Source organism: Carcharodon carcharias, chromosome 1 (genome assembly GCF_017639515.1).
Source record: "Carcharodon carcharias isolate sCarCar2 chromosome 1, sCarCar2.pri, whole genome shotgun sequence".
Classification (NCBI taxonomy): Eukaryota; Metazoa; Chordata; class Chondrichthyes; order Lamniformes; family Lamnidae; genus Carcharodon; species Carcharodon carcharias.
In genome coordinates, this window is record NC_054467.1 from 107,766,740 (window position 1) to 107,779,155 (window position 12,416).

The 12,416-nt window shown below is 40.3% G+C and overlaps 1 protein-coding gene across 1 annotated transcript in view; it reads right to left on the reverse strand.

Annotated features, from left to right (window-relative positions):
* The window catches only part of LOC121274566 (collagen alpha-1(XXV) chain), a 161,765-nt gene that overhangs the window by 131,489 nt on the left and 17,860 nt on the right, over positions 1–12,416 (reverse strand). The window contains exons 5-6 of the mRNA XM_041181932.1: positions 12,149–12,193; positions 966–1,001 (exon numbers count right to left, since the gene is read on the reverse strand). Coding sequence (XP_041037866.1) covers positions 966–1,001; positions 12,149–12,193 — 81 coding nt within the window. The remainder of the gene's footprint in view (positions 1–965; positions 1,002–12,148; positions 12,194–12,416) is intronic.

Genomic DNA, 12,416 nt, shown 5'->3' on the forward strand with positions numbered 1-12,416 from the left:
CAGATGTCCAGCAGGCAGTTTTGAGTAACCAGCAGCCTTTAGTCAGCTTAAATGTGAGGCTGAGTGACTTCTGTCACATCACAGGTTAGCAGAGACAGCATTATGAAAATGGAAGAATACACAAAACCACTAATGTTATAATAAAGATTTATAAAAACAAAACAAAACATCAGATTTGGTAAATCTGCAATGAAAATAGTAAAGGCAGAGAACACTGATTCACTTCTGAAAATGAAAGGCAAATTAATAAATTGGATGAAACTTTTCATCAGTGTGCTGAATGTAACTAGCAACTTTCTGTTTTTATTTAACATTCCTAAAAATCCTATGTTTTTAATCCAGCCTCCATGAGTTAATATTTACCCAAATAAATAAGTTAATTACCCCAGGTTACAAAGTGAGTAATCTACATTTTATCTGAAAAAGTAAATTAATATACATCCCTTTTTTCTAAGTATTTTCTTCTACTTTGGAAAACCATTGAAAATATAGTAAACAACAACATCTGGAGTTGGAATTTCACTATGCAACATTATTTAATGAAGGCTTTAAGTTTTCTTTGTCTGTACATTTTAAAAAAGGCATCAAAAGGGTTAATACTTTGATTAAAATGCTAGTGAAAGGAATTCCATTTAAATGTATTAACACATTTGTTATTAATATTGACGTGCTTTCAAAGTAGACTGTTTTGAAGATGGAGCAACCTCATTTCTGAGTTCATGACCCATAATACTATCAGAGCCAAGTTATTCCAATCAGAAGGTGAAGACATCAGAATTTTATTAATTTTATTATTTAGCTGCCATTAAACATTTTGTTAGAATTGGCGACCGCAAGTTGCTGTCAGTGGAGCTGACCTTTATCAGCATCATGTGTTCATTGTATTGTGAACAATTGATACTTTTGGGCCAATGACATTTTCTGGGCACAGCATTTGTAGGAATTAAGAATTGTTAAAGATTTACCTTGGGGCCTGGATCACCATCCTTCCCAGATTCGCCCTGGGAAAAAAAGATTGGGTGAGAAAAATAGGAAAATGAATATAGATTTTTGCTGCATTACATCCTGAATGAACAATACAGAAAAACAAAGAAATCACAGTAAAAGGACATGAGTGTCCTAAACCAATTTTCAACTTGGTTGAAGCAAGTTTTCCAACATGTGTATTGAATGTTCTAATGCAGCAGAATTTCACAGACCAACAGCCTGTTGTACTTAGTGGCAGGGGCAAGGTTGGAATTGCACAGACTGGATCTGGTAAAACACTTGCTTACTTGTCTGCACTTGTCCACATGAATCACCAACTTTTGCCCACCTCTAAACTCAGAAGCACAACATTCATACAGCTAAAACAGTATTTTAAAGAATTGTCAGGCTCTCCTATTTCTAAAGTGCCCTGCGATATTCCTTTACGTGACGAGTTCTATACAAAGGTAGACTATTGTTATTAATTGACCCAGTGAGAGAAAATCATTAATCGCTTTCAGAGAATGGGAGGCATATAAACAGTACATCCTTCAAGTTTGACCTGGCATTTTGTTAATCCTATTCACAGTATCTGGGGTACCAGATATATCTTTATGACATCCATTTCTGTTTTTATTCATGAAATCTTCCTTTCTGAGAGATCATTCCTTTTCATGGACTTGAGTTCATCTTTGAGTTTGAGTTTGGAATGCTCTCCCTGCTACAGAATTTACCAAAATGAAGGTTCATTCAATGTTTGCCCAGTTCATTGGGAACAAAAATACCAGTGGAAGAAAAGTTTGTGCATGTCCTTCCTCACCCCATGCTTAATGGTTATAACACTGCAGGGAGAATATTGAGCAAAGAAGGGTTAGAAACCTTACAAACAAACGCCAAGGATGGAGTTTTCCCAGTCCAGGGAAGACAGGTTCAGGTGCGTGTGGGGAGTTAAATCCTCAAATTGACGATGGGTCAGGATCCTGACATCATCTCACCCTCTTCTGGGTTTCACCCAGGCAGATTTAAAGGTGAGCAGGGAACTAACCAGATAGCTGTCTGGTAAGGAATTTAAATATTCCAGTAGGCAATTAAGGATTCTGGTTTTAACATCCAGCGACTTATTTCATGTGCTTTCAGCAACTCATCAGGGTTAATTGGGTGAGTGTACAGCAGAAAGTGCTTCTTCAGTGAAACTAACAGGCTGATAAATGAAAATTGATAAATGAAGCTGATCAACTCCAGCCATAGCCAACTGAGAGGCTACAGTTCACAGCACAGAGAGTGCGTTCAGTGCTTGGAAGACACTTCACCTATGTTGTATTTCACCTTCAGCTACGCTTCCGTGCAGCCACCCTTCACAGTGGCATGGGATCATTTTATGCAGCTTTACTTACCAGTTCTGATGAACAGCAACAGGAGCAGCAACACCACAACAACAACAACAAAGGAGAAACACCAGCAACAGCTGCCTTCACCTCAGCCACATGCCGCTCCACAGGCAGAGGAGACAGACATCAGATCCAGCTGGAAGGAGGCGAGACCCCCAACACAGGGTCTGCAGGCAGAGGATCAGCTCTCTTGACATATCTGAGCACTGGTGCCTTAGGAGACTCAGATTCTCATGGCAGGTCACTGCTGACATCTGTAGCTTCTTGGAACAAGACATCCCTCCCAGGAGGGCAAGCATTGCCAGTAGCTGTCAAGGTGCTCGTCACTGGTGCGCTGCCCTCCATATCTGGGTCTCTGCCTCTCTCCAAGGTATTGTGCTCTCTTCTCCTTCGAGGAGAGAAAGCAGAGAGTTACGAGTGTTTGTAATAGCTTGTGAGGAGGCAAAGACAACATTTCTGGAGGGTGACTTTGAGGCATGGGTGCAAGAGGGCAATAGTGTGAGGGTGAGTTTGAGTGTTTACTTTTCAGATGGGAATGTGAGGAGATGTCTGGAGAGAAGGGAGTGACTGGAGCTGCAAGGTTATAGAGTCATAACAGCACAGGAGGCCATTCAGACTGAGTTCAGGTCAGCTCCCTGTACAGCAATCCAGTCAGTCCCATTCCCTCCGGCTCTTTGTTTTGTAAGTTTATTTTCCTTCAGGCGACAATCCAATTTTCTCTTGAAGTGTCTCTGCCTGCATGAACTTTGTAGACAGGGAGTTAAAGGTCAGTATGACTCACTGCGTAAAAAAGTTTTTCCTCACAATCTCTCTGAATCTCTTGTCTAAAACCGTAAATTTGTGATTCCTAATCCTTGTACCATCAGTTATTGGGCACAGCCTTTCTTGGTCCACCTTATCGAAACCTGTCATATCAAATCTCCCATCAATTTCCTTTTTTCCAAGGAGAACAACCCTAGCTTCTCCAACCTAACCTTGTAGGAACATAGGTACAGGAGTATAGGCCATTCAGCCCATCGAGCCATGGCTGATTATCTACCTCAATACCACTGGCCCATACTATCTCCATATCCTTTGATGTCATTATTCTCCAGAAATCTATTGGTCTCTGTCTTGAACATTCTCAAAGATTGAGCTTCCACAGCCCTCTGGAGTAGAGAATTCCAAAGATTCACCACCTCTGAGTGAAGAAATTCCTGCTCATCTCAGTCTTAAATGACCTATCCCTTATCCTGAGATTATGCTCCTGGTTCTAGACTCACCAGTTTGGGGAAACATCCTATCTGCATCCACCCCATCACGCCCTGTAAGAATTTTGTAAGTTTCAAAGAGATCACCTCTCATTCTTCGAAACTCTAGAGAATACAGGCCTAGTTTCTTCAATCTCTCCTCAGAAGACAATCCTGTCATCCCATGGATTAGTCTGGCGAACCTTCATTGCACTCCCTCTATGGCAAGTATATGCTTCCTTAGATAAGGAGACCAAAACTGTGCACAATACTCCAGGTGCGGTCTCACCAAGGCTCTATACAATTGTAACAAGACACCTTTAACATGCCATTTGCCTTCCTTACTGATTGTTGCATTTGCTTGCTAGTTTTTAATGACTCGTGAACATGGACACCCAGGTCCTTTTGGACACTAACACTTCCCAGCCTCTCACCATTTAAGGAATATTCTGTCTTTCTGTTTTTTTCTACCAAAATAGTTATTAGTTAGTTAAATTAGTTATTAACACTTATTCGCATTATAGTCCATCTGCCATGTTCTTGCCCATTCACTTAGCCTGTCCAAGTCTGCTTGAAGCCTCCTTGCATTCTTCTCATAACTTACATTCCCACTTAGTTTTGTGTCATCAGCAAATTTGGAAATAATACAATTGGTCCCCACATCAAGATCATTTATACAGATTGTGATCAGCTGTGGACCTAGCACTGATCCTTGCAATACCCCACTAGTAACATTCTGCCATCTTGAGAAAAACCCGTAAATTCCTACTCTCTGCTTTCTGTTTGCTAACCAATTCTCAGTCCATACCCCCTGTATGTTTCTCACTAGCTTCCATTTATATTCCCATTTTTTTTTTAGCAATTTCTTGGTCTTCCTTTGCTGGGTTCTAAATTGCTCCCAATCCTCAGGCTTACTACTTTTTCTGGCATCCTTATAAGCCATTTCCTTTAATCTAATGCAATTTTTAACTTCTTTTGATAACCACGGTTGATTTACCTTTCCCATTGGGTGTTTGTGCCTTAAAGGAATGTATATCTGTTGTAAACCATGTAGTACTTCTTTAAATACTAGCCATTGCCTGTCTACCGTCAAATCTTTTAGTGTATTTTCCCAATCCACAATAGCCAACTTGCCCTTCATACCTTTATAGTCTCCCTTGTTCAGATTTAAGACCCTAGTTTCAGAATGAACTATGTCACATTCAAACTTAATGTGAAATTCTATCATATTATGCCACTATTACTCAAAGGCTCCTTTACAATAAGGTTATTAATTAATCCTTTCTCATTACATAACACTAAATCTAAAGTAGCTCAAATCTAAAGTAGCTAGTTGGTTCTTCAACGTACTGCTCCAGAAACTCATCTTGTACACACTCCAGGAAGTCATCTCCCACAGTATTAGTGCTGATTAGGTTTACCCAGTTTTTATGTAAATTGAGGTCGTCCGTTATTACTGTATTACCCATGTTACATGCATCTCTAATTTCCTGAATTAAATCAAGCCCAACATCAGTACTACAGTTTTGTGGCCTATAAACAACTCTCATCAATGTTTGCTGCCCCTTCCTGTTTCTTAGCTCCACCCAAACTGATTCTACTTCTTGATCCTTCCATCTAAGATGCTCTCTTACTAATGTAATAATCTCATCCTTTATTAAGAGCGCTGCCCCACCTCCATTTTCTTTTTTGCCCATCCTTCCTAAATGATGAATATCTTTGGATATTCAGTTCCCAAGCCTGGTCACCCTGTAGCTACATCTCTGTAATGGCAACTAAATCATACCCATTTACCTCAATTTGTACCTTCAAATCATCGACTTTGCTGCGAATGTTACATGCATTCAGAGAGAATGCCTTTAATTCTGTCTTTTTAACATTATTCTGTATTCGGATCCTATTTGATACTTGATTCTGCTCCATCTGTCTTCTAATTTCACTTACCACTTCTCTATTTCCTGTTACCAGTTTTGTTTCCCTCCAATCAGAGCTCCCTCTATTGTTCCCATCCCCCTGTCAATCTAGTTTAAACCCACCCCAACAGCAGTAGCAAATGTCCCTGCGAGGATATTAGTCTTGCTAAAATGCAACCCATCCATCTTGTACAGGTCCCAGTGCCTCATAAACCTGATGCCCCCCCTCCTACGCCAGTTTCCTAGCCACGTCTGATGCCCAATCCTCCTTTTCCTATACAAAAACAGAATTACCTGGAAAAACTCAGCAGGTCTGGCAGCATCGGCGGAGAAGAAAAGAGTTGACGTTTCGAGTCCTCATGACCCTTCGACAGAACTTGCGTTCGAGTCCAAGAAAGAGTTGAAATATAAGCTGGTTTAAGGTGTGTGTGTGGGGGGGCGGAGAGATAGAGAGGTGGAGGGGGGGTGTGGTTGTAGGGACAAACAAGCAGTGATAGAAGCAGCTCATCAAAAGATGTCAACGACAATAGTACAATAGAACACATAGGTGTTAAAATTAAAGTTGGTGATATTATCTAAACGAATGTGCTAATTAAGAATGGATGGTAGGGCACTCAAGGTATAGCTCTAGTGGGGTTTTTTTTTTATTTATATAATGGAAATAGGTGGGAAAAGGAAAATCTTTATAATTTATTGGGAAAAAAAAGGGAAGGGGGAAACAGAAAGGGGGTGGGGATGGGGGAGGGAGCTTACGACCTAAAGTTGTTGAATTCAATATTCAGTCCGGACTGAATATTGAATTCAACAACTTTAGGTCGTAAGCTCCCTCCCCCATCCCCACCCCCTTTCTGTTTCCCCCTTCCCTTTTTTTCCCCAATAAATTATAAAGATTTTCCTTTTCCCACCTATTTCCATTATATAAATAAAAAAAAAACCCCACTAGAGCTATACCTTGAGTGCCCTACCATCCATTCTTAATTAGCACATTCGTTTAGATAATATCACCAACTTTAATTTTAACACCTATGTGTTCTATTGTACTATTGTCGTTGACATCTTTTGATGAGCTGCTTCTATCACTGCTTGTTTGTCCCTACAACCACACCCCCCCTCCACCTCTCTATCTCTCCGCCCCCCCACACACACACCTTAAACCAGCTTATATTTCAACTCTTTCTTGGACTCGAACGCAAGTTCTGTCGAAGGGTCATGAGGACTCGAAACGTCAACTCTTTTCTTCTCCGCCGATGCTGCCAGACCTGCTGAGTTTTTCCAGGTAATTCTGTTTTTGTTTTGGATTTTCAGCATCCGCAGTTTTTTTGTTTTTACCTCCTTTTCCTATGCTCACTAACAAATGGCACTGGGAGTAATCCTGAAATTACTGCTTTTGAGGTCCTGCTTTTTAATCTCCTTCCTAGCTCCTTAAAATCTGCTTTCAGGACCTCATCCCCTTTCCTACCTATGTCATTAATACTGATGTGGACCACGGCCTCTGGCTGTTCACCCTCCCTCAGAGGAATGTTCTGCAGCCAGTCTGTGACATCCTTGACCCTAGAAACATTTTGGTAAATTTCCTTTGCACCGTCTCAAGGACTCTCACATCGTTCCTAACGTCAGATGATCAGAACCAGATGTAACACTTTAGTTGTGGCCTAACCATACCTTCATAAAAGTTGCTTTTGTGAAGTCCAAGAACCCATATGCTTTGATAACCACTCTCTCAATACGTTCTGCCACCTTTGAAGACAGGTGCATAGCCACTCAGTTCCTTCTGCCCCTGCCCCTTCTTTAGAATGCTGTCATTATGTCTATATTGCCTCTCCTTATCCCTTCTGTCAAAATGCATCACATCACACATCCCTGCATGAAATTCCATCTGTCACTTGTCTGCCTATCCTGCTAGCCTATCTATTTCCTGCAAGAGTCAATTTGTAACATCCTCACTGTTTACCACACCTCCAAATTTGGTATCATAGGCAAATTTTGTGATTCTACTCTGTATTTCAATATTCAAGTTTTAAACGAATGGTCCAAGCACTAACTCTTGGAGAACACCACTGTCTACCATCCTCCAGTCTGATTAGTAACTATTTATCACGACCTGCTGTTTCCTGTCCTTAAGGCATATTTTTTATCCAATTGGACCCTTTCTCTCCTTTTCCATAAGCCTCAATTTTGTTAACCAGCCTTTTACATGGTACTTAATCATCAAACGCTTTCTTAAAATTCATATGGACAACATCCACCATATTCCCTTCATCAACCTTCTGTTACTTTATCAAACAATTCAATTAGATTAGTCAAACACAATTTGCCTTTTACAAATCATTAATTAACTCAACCCTCTCCAAGTGCCTGTTAATTTTTTTCCCTTGATTATTGTTTTGAAACCTAACCAACCACTGATGTCAAACTAACTTGCCTGTAGTTACTAGAAATGTCCTCATACTCCTTCTTGAATAGGGGTGTTACATTTGCCACTTTCCAAGTTTCTAGCACCTCCCTTGTGTTTGGGAAAGATTTGAAGATCATGGCAAGCCCTTCTGCAGTCTCCGCTCTCACTTCCTTTAGCACGTGGGATACAAGCCATTTGGATCAGGCGACTTATATTCTAAGCATTCCAGCTATTCCAGTACATCAATTTTTACCACATCCAGTTCCTCTTCTACTAATATTTTGCAGCATTCATTTCCTTAGTAAACACTAATACAAAGTACTCATTAAGTATTCTATTCTTGTCTTATGCCTCTAAACATATACCTCTCTTTTTATTCCTATAGGTTCACCCTGCCCCTTATTACCACTCACTATTTACATGCCAGTACAAGATTTCTGGGTTCCCTTTTATGTTAACTGCCATTCTATTCTGAGCTTCTCTCTCTGCCAGTCTTATTTTTCGCTTAATTTCCCCTCTCCACTTATTGTATTTGGCTTGAAGGATTCACCTAACTTACATCATACACTCCATTATTCCATCATATTTCCCTCCATCATCCTCATCATCAAAGGAGCCCTGGTTTTGGTTCCCCTATCTTTCACCCTTGTTGGAACGTACTTAACCCGAAACATCTCCTCCTTAAAGATCATCCACTGTTCTGTTACAGTTTTTCCTGTCAATCATTGGTTGCATTTTACCCTGGTTAGAACCCCTCTCATTCCAGTGAAGATAAAGCTTTTCCAACTTAGACATTCTACTTTAGATTGTTACTTGTTCTTCTCCATCACTAATCCAAAATTCATGATAGATGATCACTCTTATCCAAGTGTTCCCCACAGACACTTGGCCTTCCTTATTCTCCAGCACCAGATCCAGTAAAGCCTCCTTCCTTTTTGGAAGAACAAACTGGTGAAGGAAGTTCTCCTGAACACATTTCAGGAATTGCTTCCCCTCCTTACCCTTTATTCTAACATTATCCTAATTGATTTTTGGGTAATTAAAGTCCCCAAATATCATCACTCTATAGTTCTTGTACATCTCTGTGATTTCCCTGCAGATTTCCACCTCTCTCTCTGCCACTATTTGGATGCCTACAGAACAATCCCACTACTGTGACCATACATCCCTTGCTCCTCAGCTCTAACCAAATGGATTCTGTCCTTCCTCTTCAAGAGCATCCTCTCTTTCAAATATTACACTGTCTTCCATAAATCAGTACTGCCACCCATCTCCCATTTTCCTTCCTTACTTTTTCTGAACACTTTGTATCCTTAATATTAAGCATGAAATATTAAGATGTGTTGTTCTGAGGAGTGTGGTGCAGTAGAATGCCAGGAAACTCAGGGTATGAGTACCTGACACTGACCTTTCATGCCCCCCTGAGGTTCTGAATCCTTTTGATGAATTGTCTCCAGATTGGAGGGACCATACTTTGGCTGCTGACTTCCTTGGCCACTTCCATCCATGTCTGCTTGGTTGGAGAAGTTGTCCTCTACTTCCCATCCTTGAGAAAGATCACCTCACTACAGACCCTCAGATCCCACAGCAGGACCTGCAGGTAAGAGTTAGAGACCCAGGGAGCAGCCTTCCCAGCTCTTCTCTCCATTCATGTGGTTGCTGCAGCCTCAAAAATCCATATGTAGATGAGCCATTGTAACCCACGCCATGGCTTCTTTATATAGAAATCCTTCCTTTGATGGACCCAGTGTGTGATCCTGCCTGCCCTCCCAGATTGGTCGGCGAACTCAGAGGAGATGCTAATGCCATGGCTCAGTTAAAGATCTAATGCAAAGACGCTGAAGTGTCCAGTGGGTTCTTGACCCACTGATGGTGCCGCTGTTTGTTCAGTTTAAAATCCTGCACAAAGTGTTCCAGATGACGCTTGAAATGACTTGGAAACCTCCACAGTTACATAAGTAAAGAGGGAGATAGTGGGGCAGTGTGATTAATTTTAGATTGCGCTAGCAAAGTGCCAGTGCAGATACAATGGGCTGAGTAGCCTCCTGTGTTGTAAATTTCCTTTGGTTCCTTAGAGAAAATGAATGGGATAGAATTATTATTTAAGAACTGAATTCTGAAACTGTTGCTTTTAAATTTAATTAAGAAGAATTGAAAGGAAAACTTACCAAAACAAAGGAAAGGGGGGAATGAATTGCTATTGCTACTAAATCTCATCAGATTGTCATAGGTTTTGGAATAAATGGAAGTAAGACAGTATGTTTTTCACTACATTAAAAGGCATGAGATTCATACAGACAATAGGTTGAAGTAGCAAAAGTACCTCTTAAAAACTGAAATCACATTTGATCAGCGGAAGCTTGTGTTTAAGCTATTGCCTCATTACTCCAAACTAAAATACAAGCGGACACATCCAAAAAAGTAAAAACAACTACATCTTCAGTTATATTGAAAACAGAATCCATTGAGGCTACCATAATAATGATTTTACCTCTATGGAGATAGAAGCAGAGTTAATGTTTCAAGCCAAATATGACTCTTCTTCAAAAGGAGAGTCACATTCAACTCGAAACGTTAGCTCTGTTTCTCTCTCCGCACATGCTGCCAGACCTGTGGTGGATTTCCAGCACTTTGTTTTTACTTCAGATTTCCAGCATCTGCAGTATTTTGCTTTTATCTGAACGGTTTAACCTTGATCCGTTGAAGGAAATTATTGTATGGCTAAAACCACTGCCAATTGTTCAGCTTCAACATTTTTTCATAATAAACATTGTTTTTGTAACTGTCCACTCATCAACATTGCTTCCTGGAATAAGATCATTCTGGTGCATCCCAGCTTGACCCCTTTGATTCAATCACTTAATCATCTCATTTGTTAGGACAGGAACATATAAATTCTGTAATTTGTCTTATTTAACATTTATTTAGCTGGATTTGCATTTGCCAACTCTATTTGTGGAACTGATGAAGCTATCAGTGATTTCATATCGCTGAAATCATTGCCAAATTTGCAAATTTGGGATGGGCAATAAGTGACACCCACATCCCATGAACATATCAAAATAATATCTGGGAATTGCACCATTTCTAGAACTTTTCCTGAAAAATAGGCACTACTAGCTGGGTATACACTTCTACGCTCAGTTGGCAGAGTTCCTTATGGAGTTGAGCAGCTATAGGTTGGCTCACAGGCCAGTTAGTAGGGCTTGCATCTATTAAAATAAATGCAGCTGCTCTGTGACCAGGCCTGTAAACATTAGGGGGTTATTTTTTCTAAGTATACAATGGTGACAGGGAATCTTGCCTAGAGGCCTTGTTTTAGCATAGGCGCAAATTCAGAATATTCTACCCTTTTGCTATACTTTTTAAGATGCTGCTCGTGGCAGTCCTTTTTACAGAAAGTATAACTCTCAACTTTCCTTCTTGCTTATTACCAAAGTAATAGGAAGCACATCATGGTTCATTTTTTGGATCTGTGTGTCTTGTGGTCTCTCCCATTATTATCTGTTCCCAGCTCATGAGGAATATCACTCCTACTACTGTAAGCTTAAAGTGACTTGGGTTTCTACCTTTATTTTGGGAAACAGACAATCCTGTTAAGAGGAATTCTACAGAGAGCCCACTGTAACATCTTCAAGGACATAAAGAAAATTCCAATAACAGCAAAGGGTAGACACAAGGGAAACAGTCTTTGGTCTATCTGTACCAAGACAGCCCGTGTCCAAGATCAGAGACGTTTGGATGTACAGTATAGGAGAATAGAATGTTTTTTCTACATTTTATACGGTGACAGCATCATAAAGTCTGATACAGCAAGACAGGATTATGCAAATCAAACTAGTCAACTATTGCTTGATTAAAGGCACATTCTGATATGGGCATGTGGAATTGTGACTGCTAATACCACAAAGAATTCTCACGGGCAATGCACAGGAGTGGACTGAACACAAACCCAGGTCACAGATACAAGGACAAAACATTTGATTCACTGTCACAGCCAATGCCTCGATTACTGCTCCATTAATTAAAATGACCAAATACTTTGACTATTATATCAAAGCAGGTAATGCAATTCGTCCTGATTTGGGAGGCAAATGATAACATTGCAGCAGTCTACTGGTTTGGGAAAGGTGCACCATAATCGATTGTACACTACATGTCCTCGAAGCTGCTACAGTGGGCTCTCTGTAGAATTCCTCTTAACAGGGTGGATAACACTGCATGGATAATGTTAAGGGTGAGTGCGCGGATGCTCACCTTTTCTCCTTGGAAGCCAGGAACACCAGTGACTCCTATGGAGCCCTACCGAGGTCAAAAATAAAAAGAAAGACAACACATTAGATCTGAAACAGACAGTGGGTCCTTCAGTATCTGTAAGGATAAAAAAGGTTATTCTGGTGCAGATTCTTCGCCAGGCCTGTTCTAAGGCTGCATACCGTTCCAATAATTTCTCATTTTTTCATATTATTGTTATTAACAATTTGAAAGAATTTTGGCATTTTTTTAAACATGTCCAAACATCGGA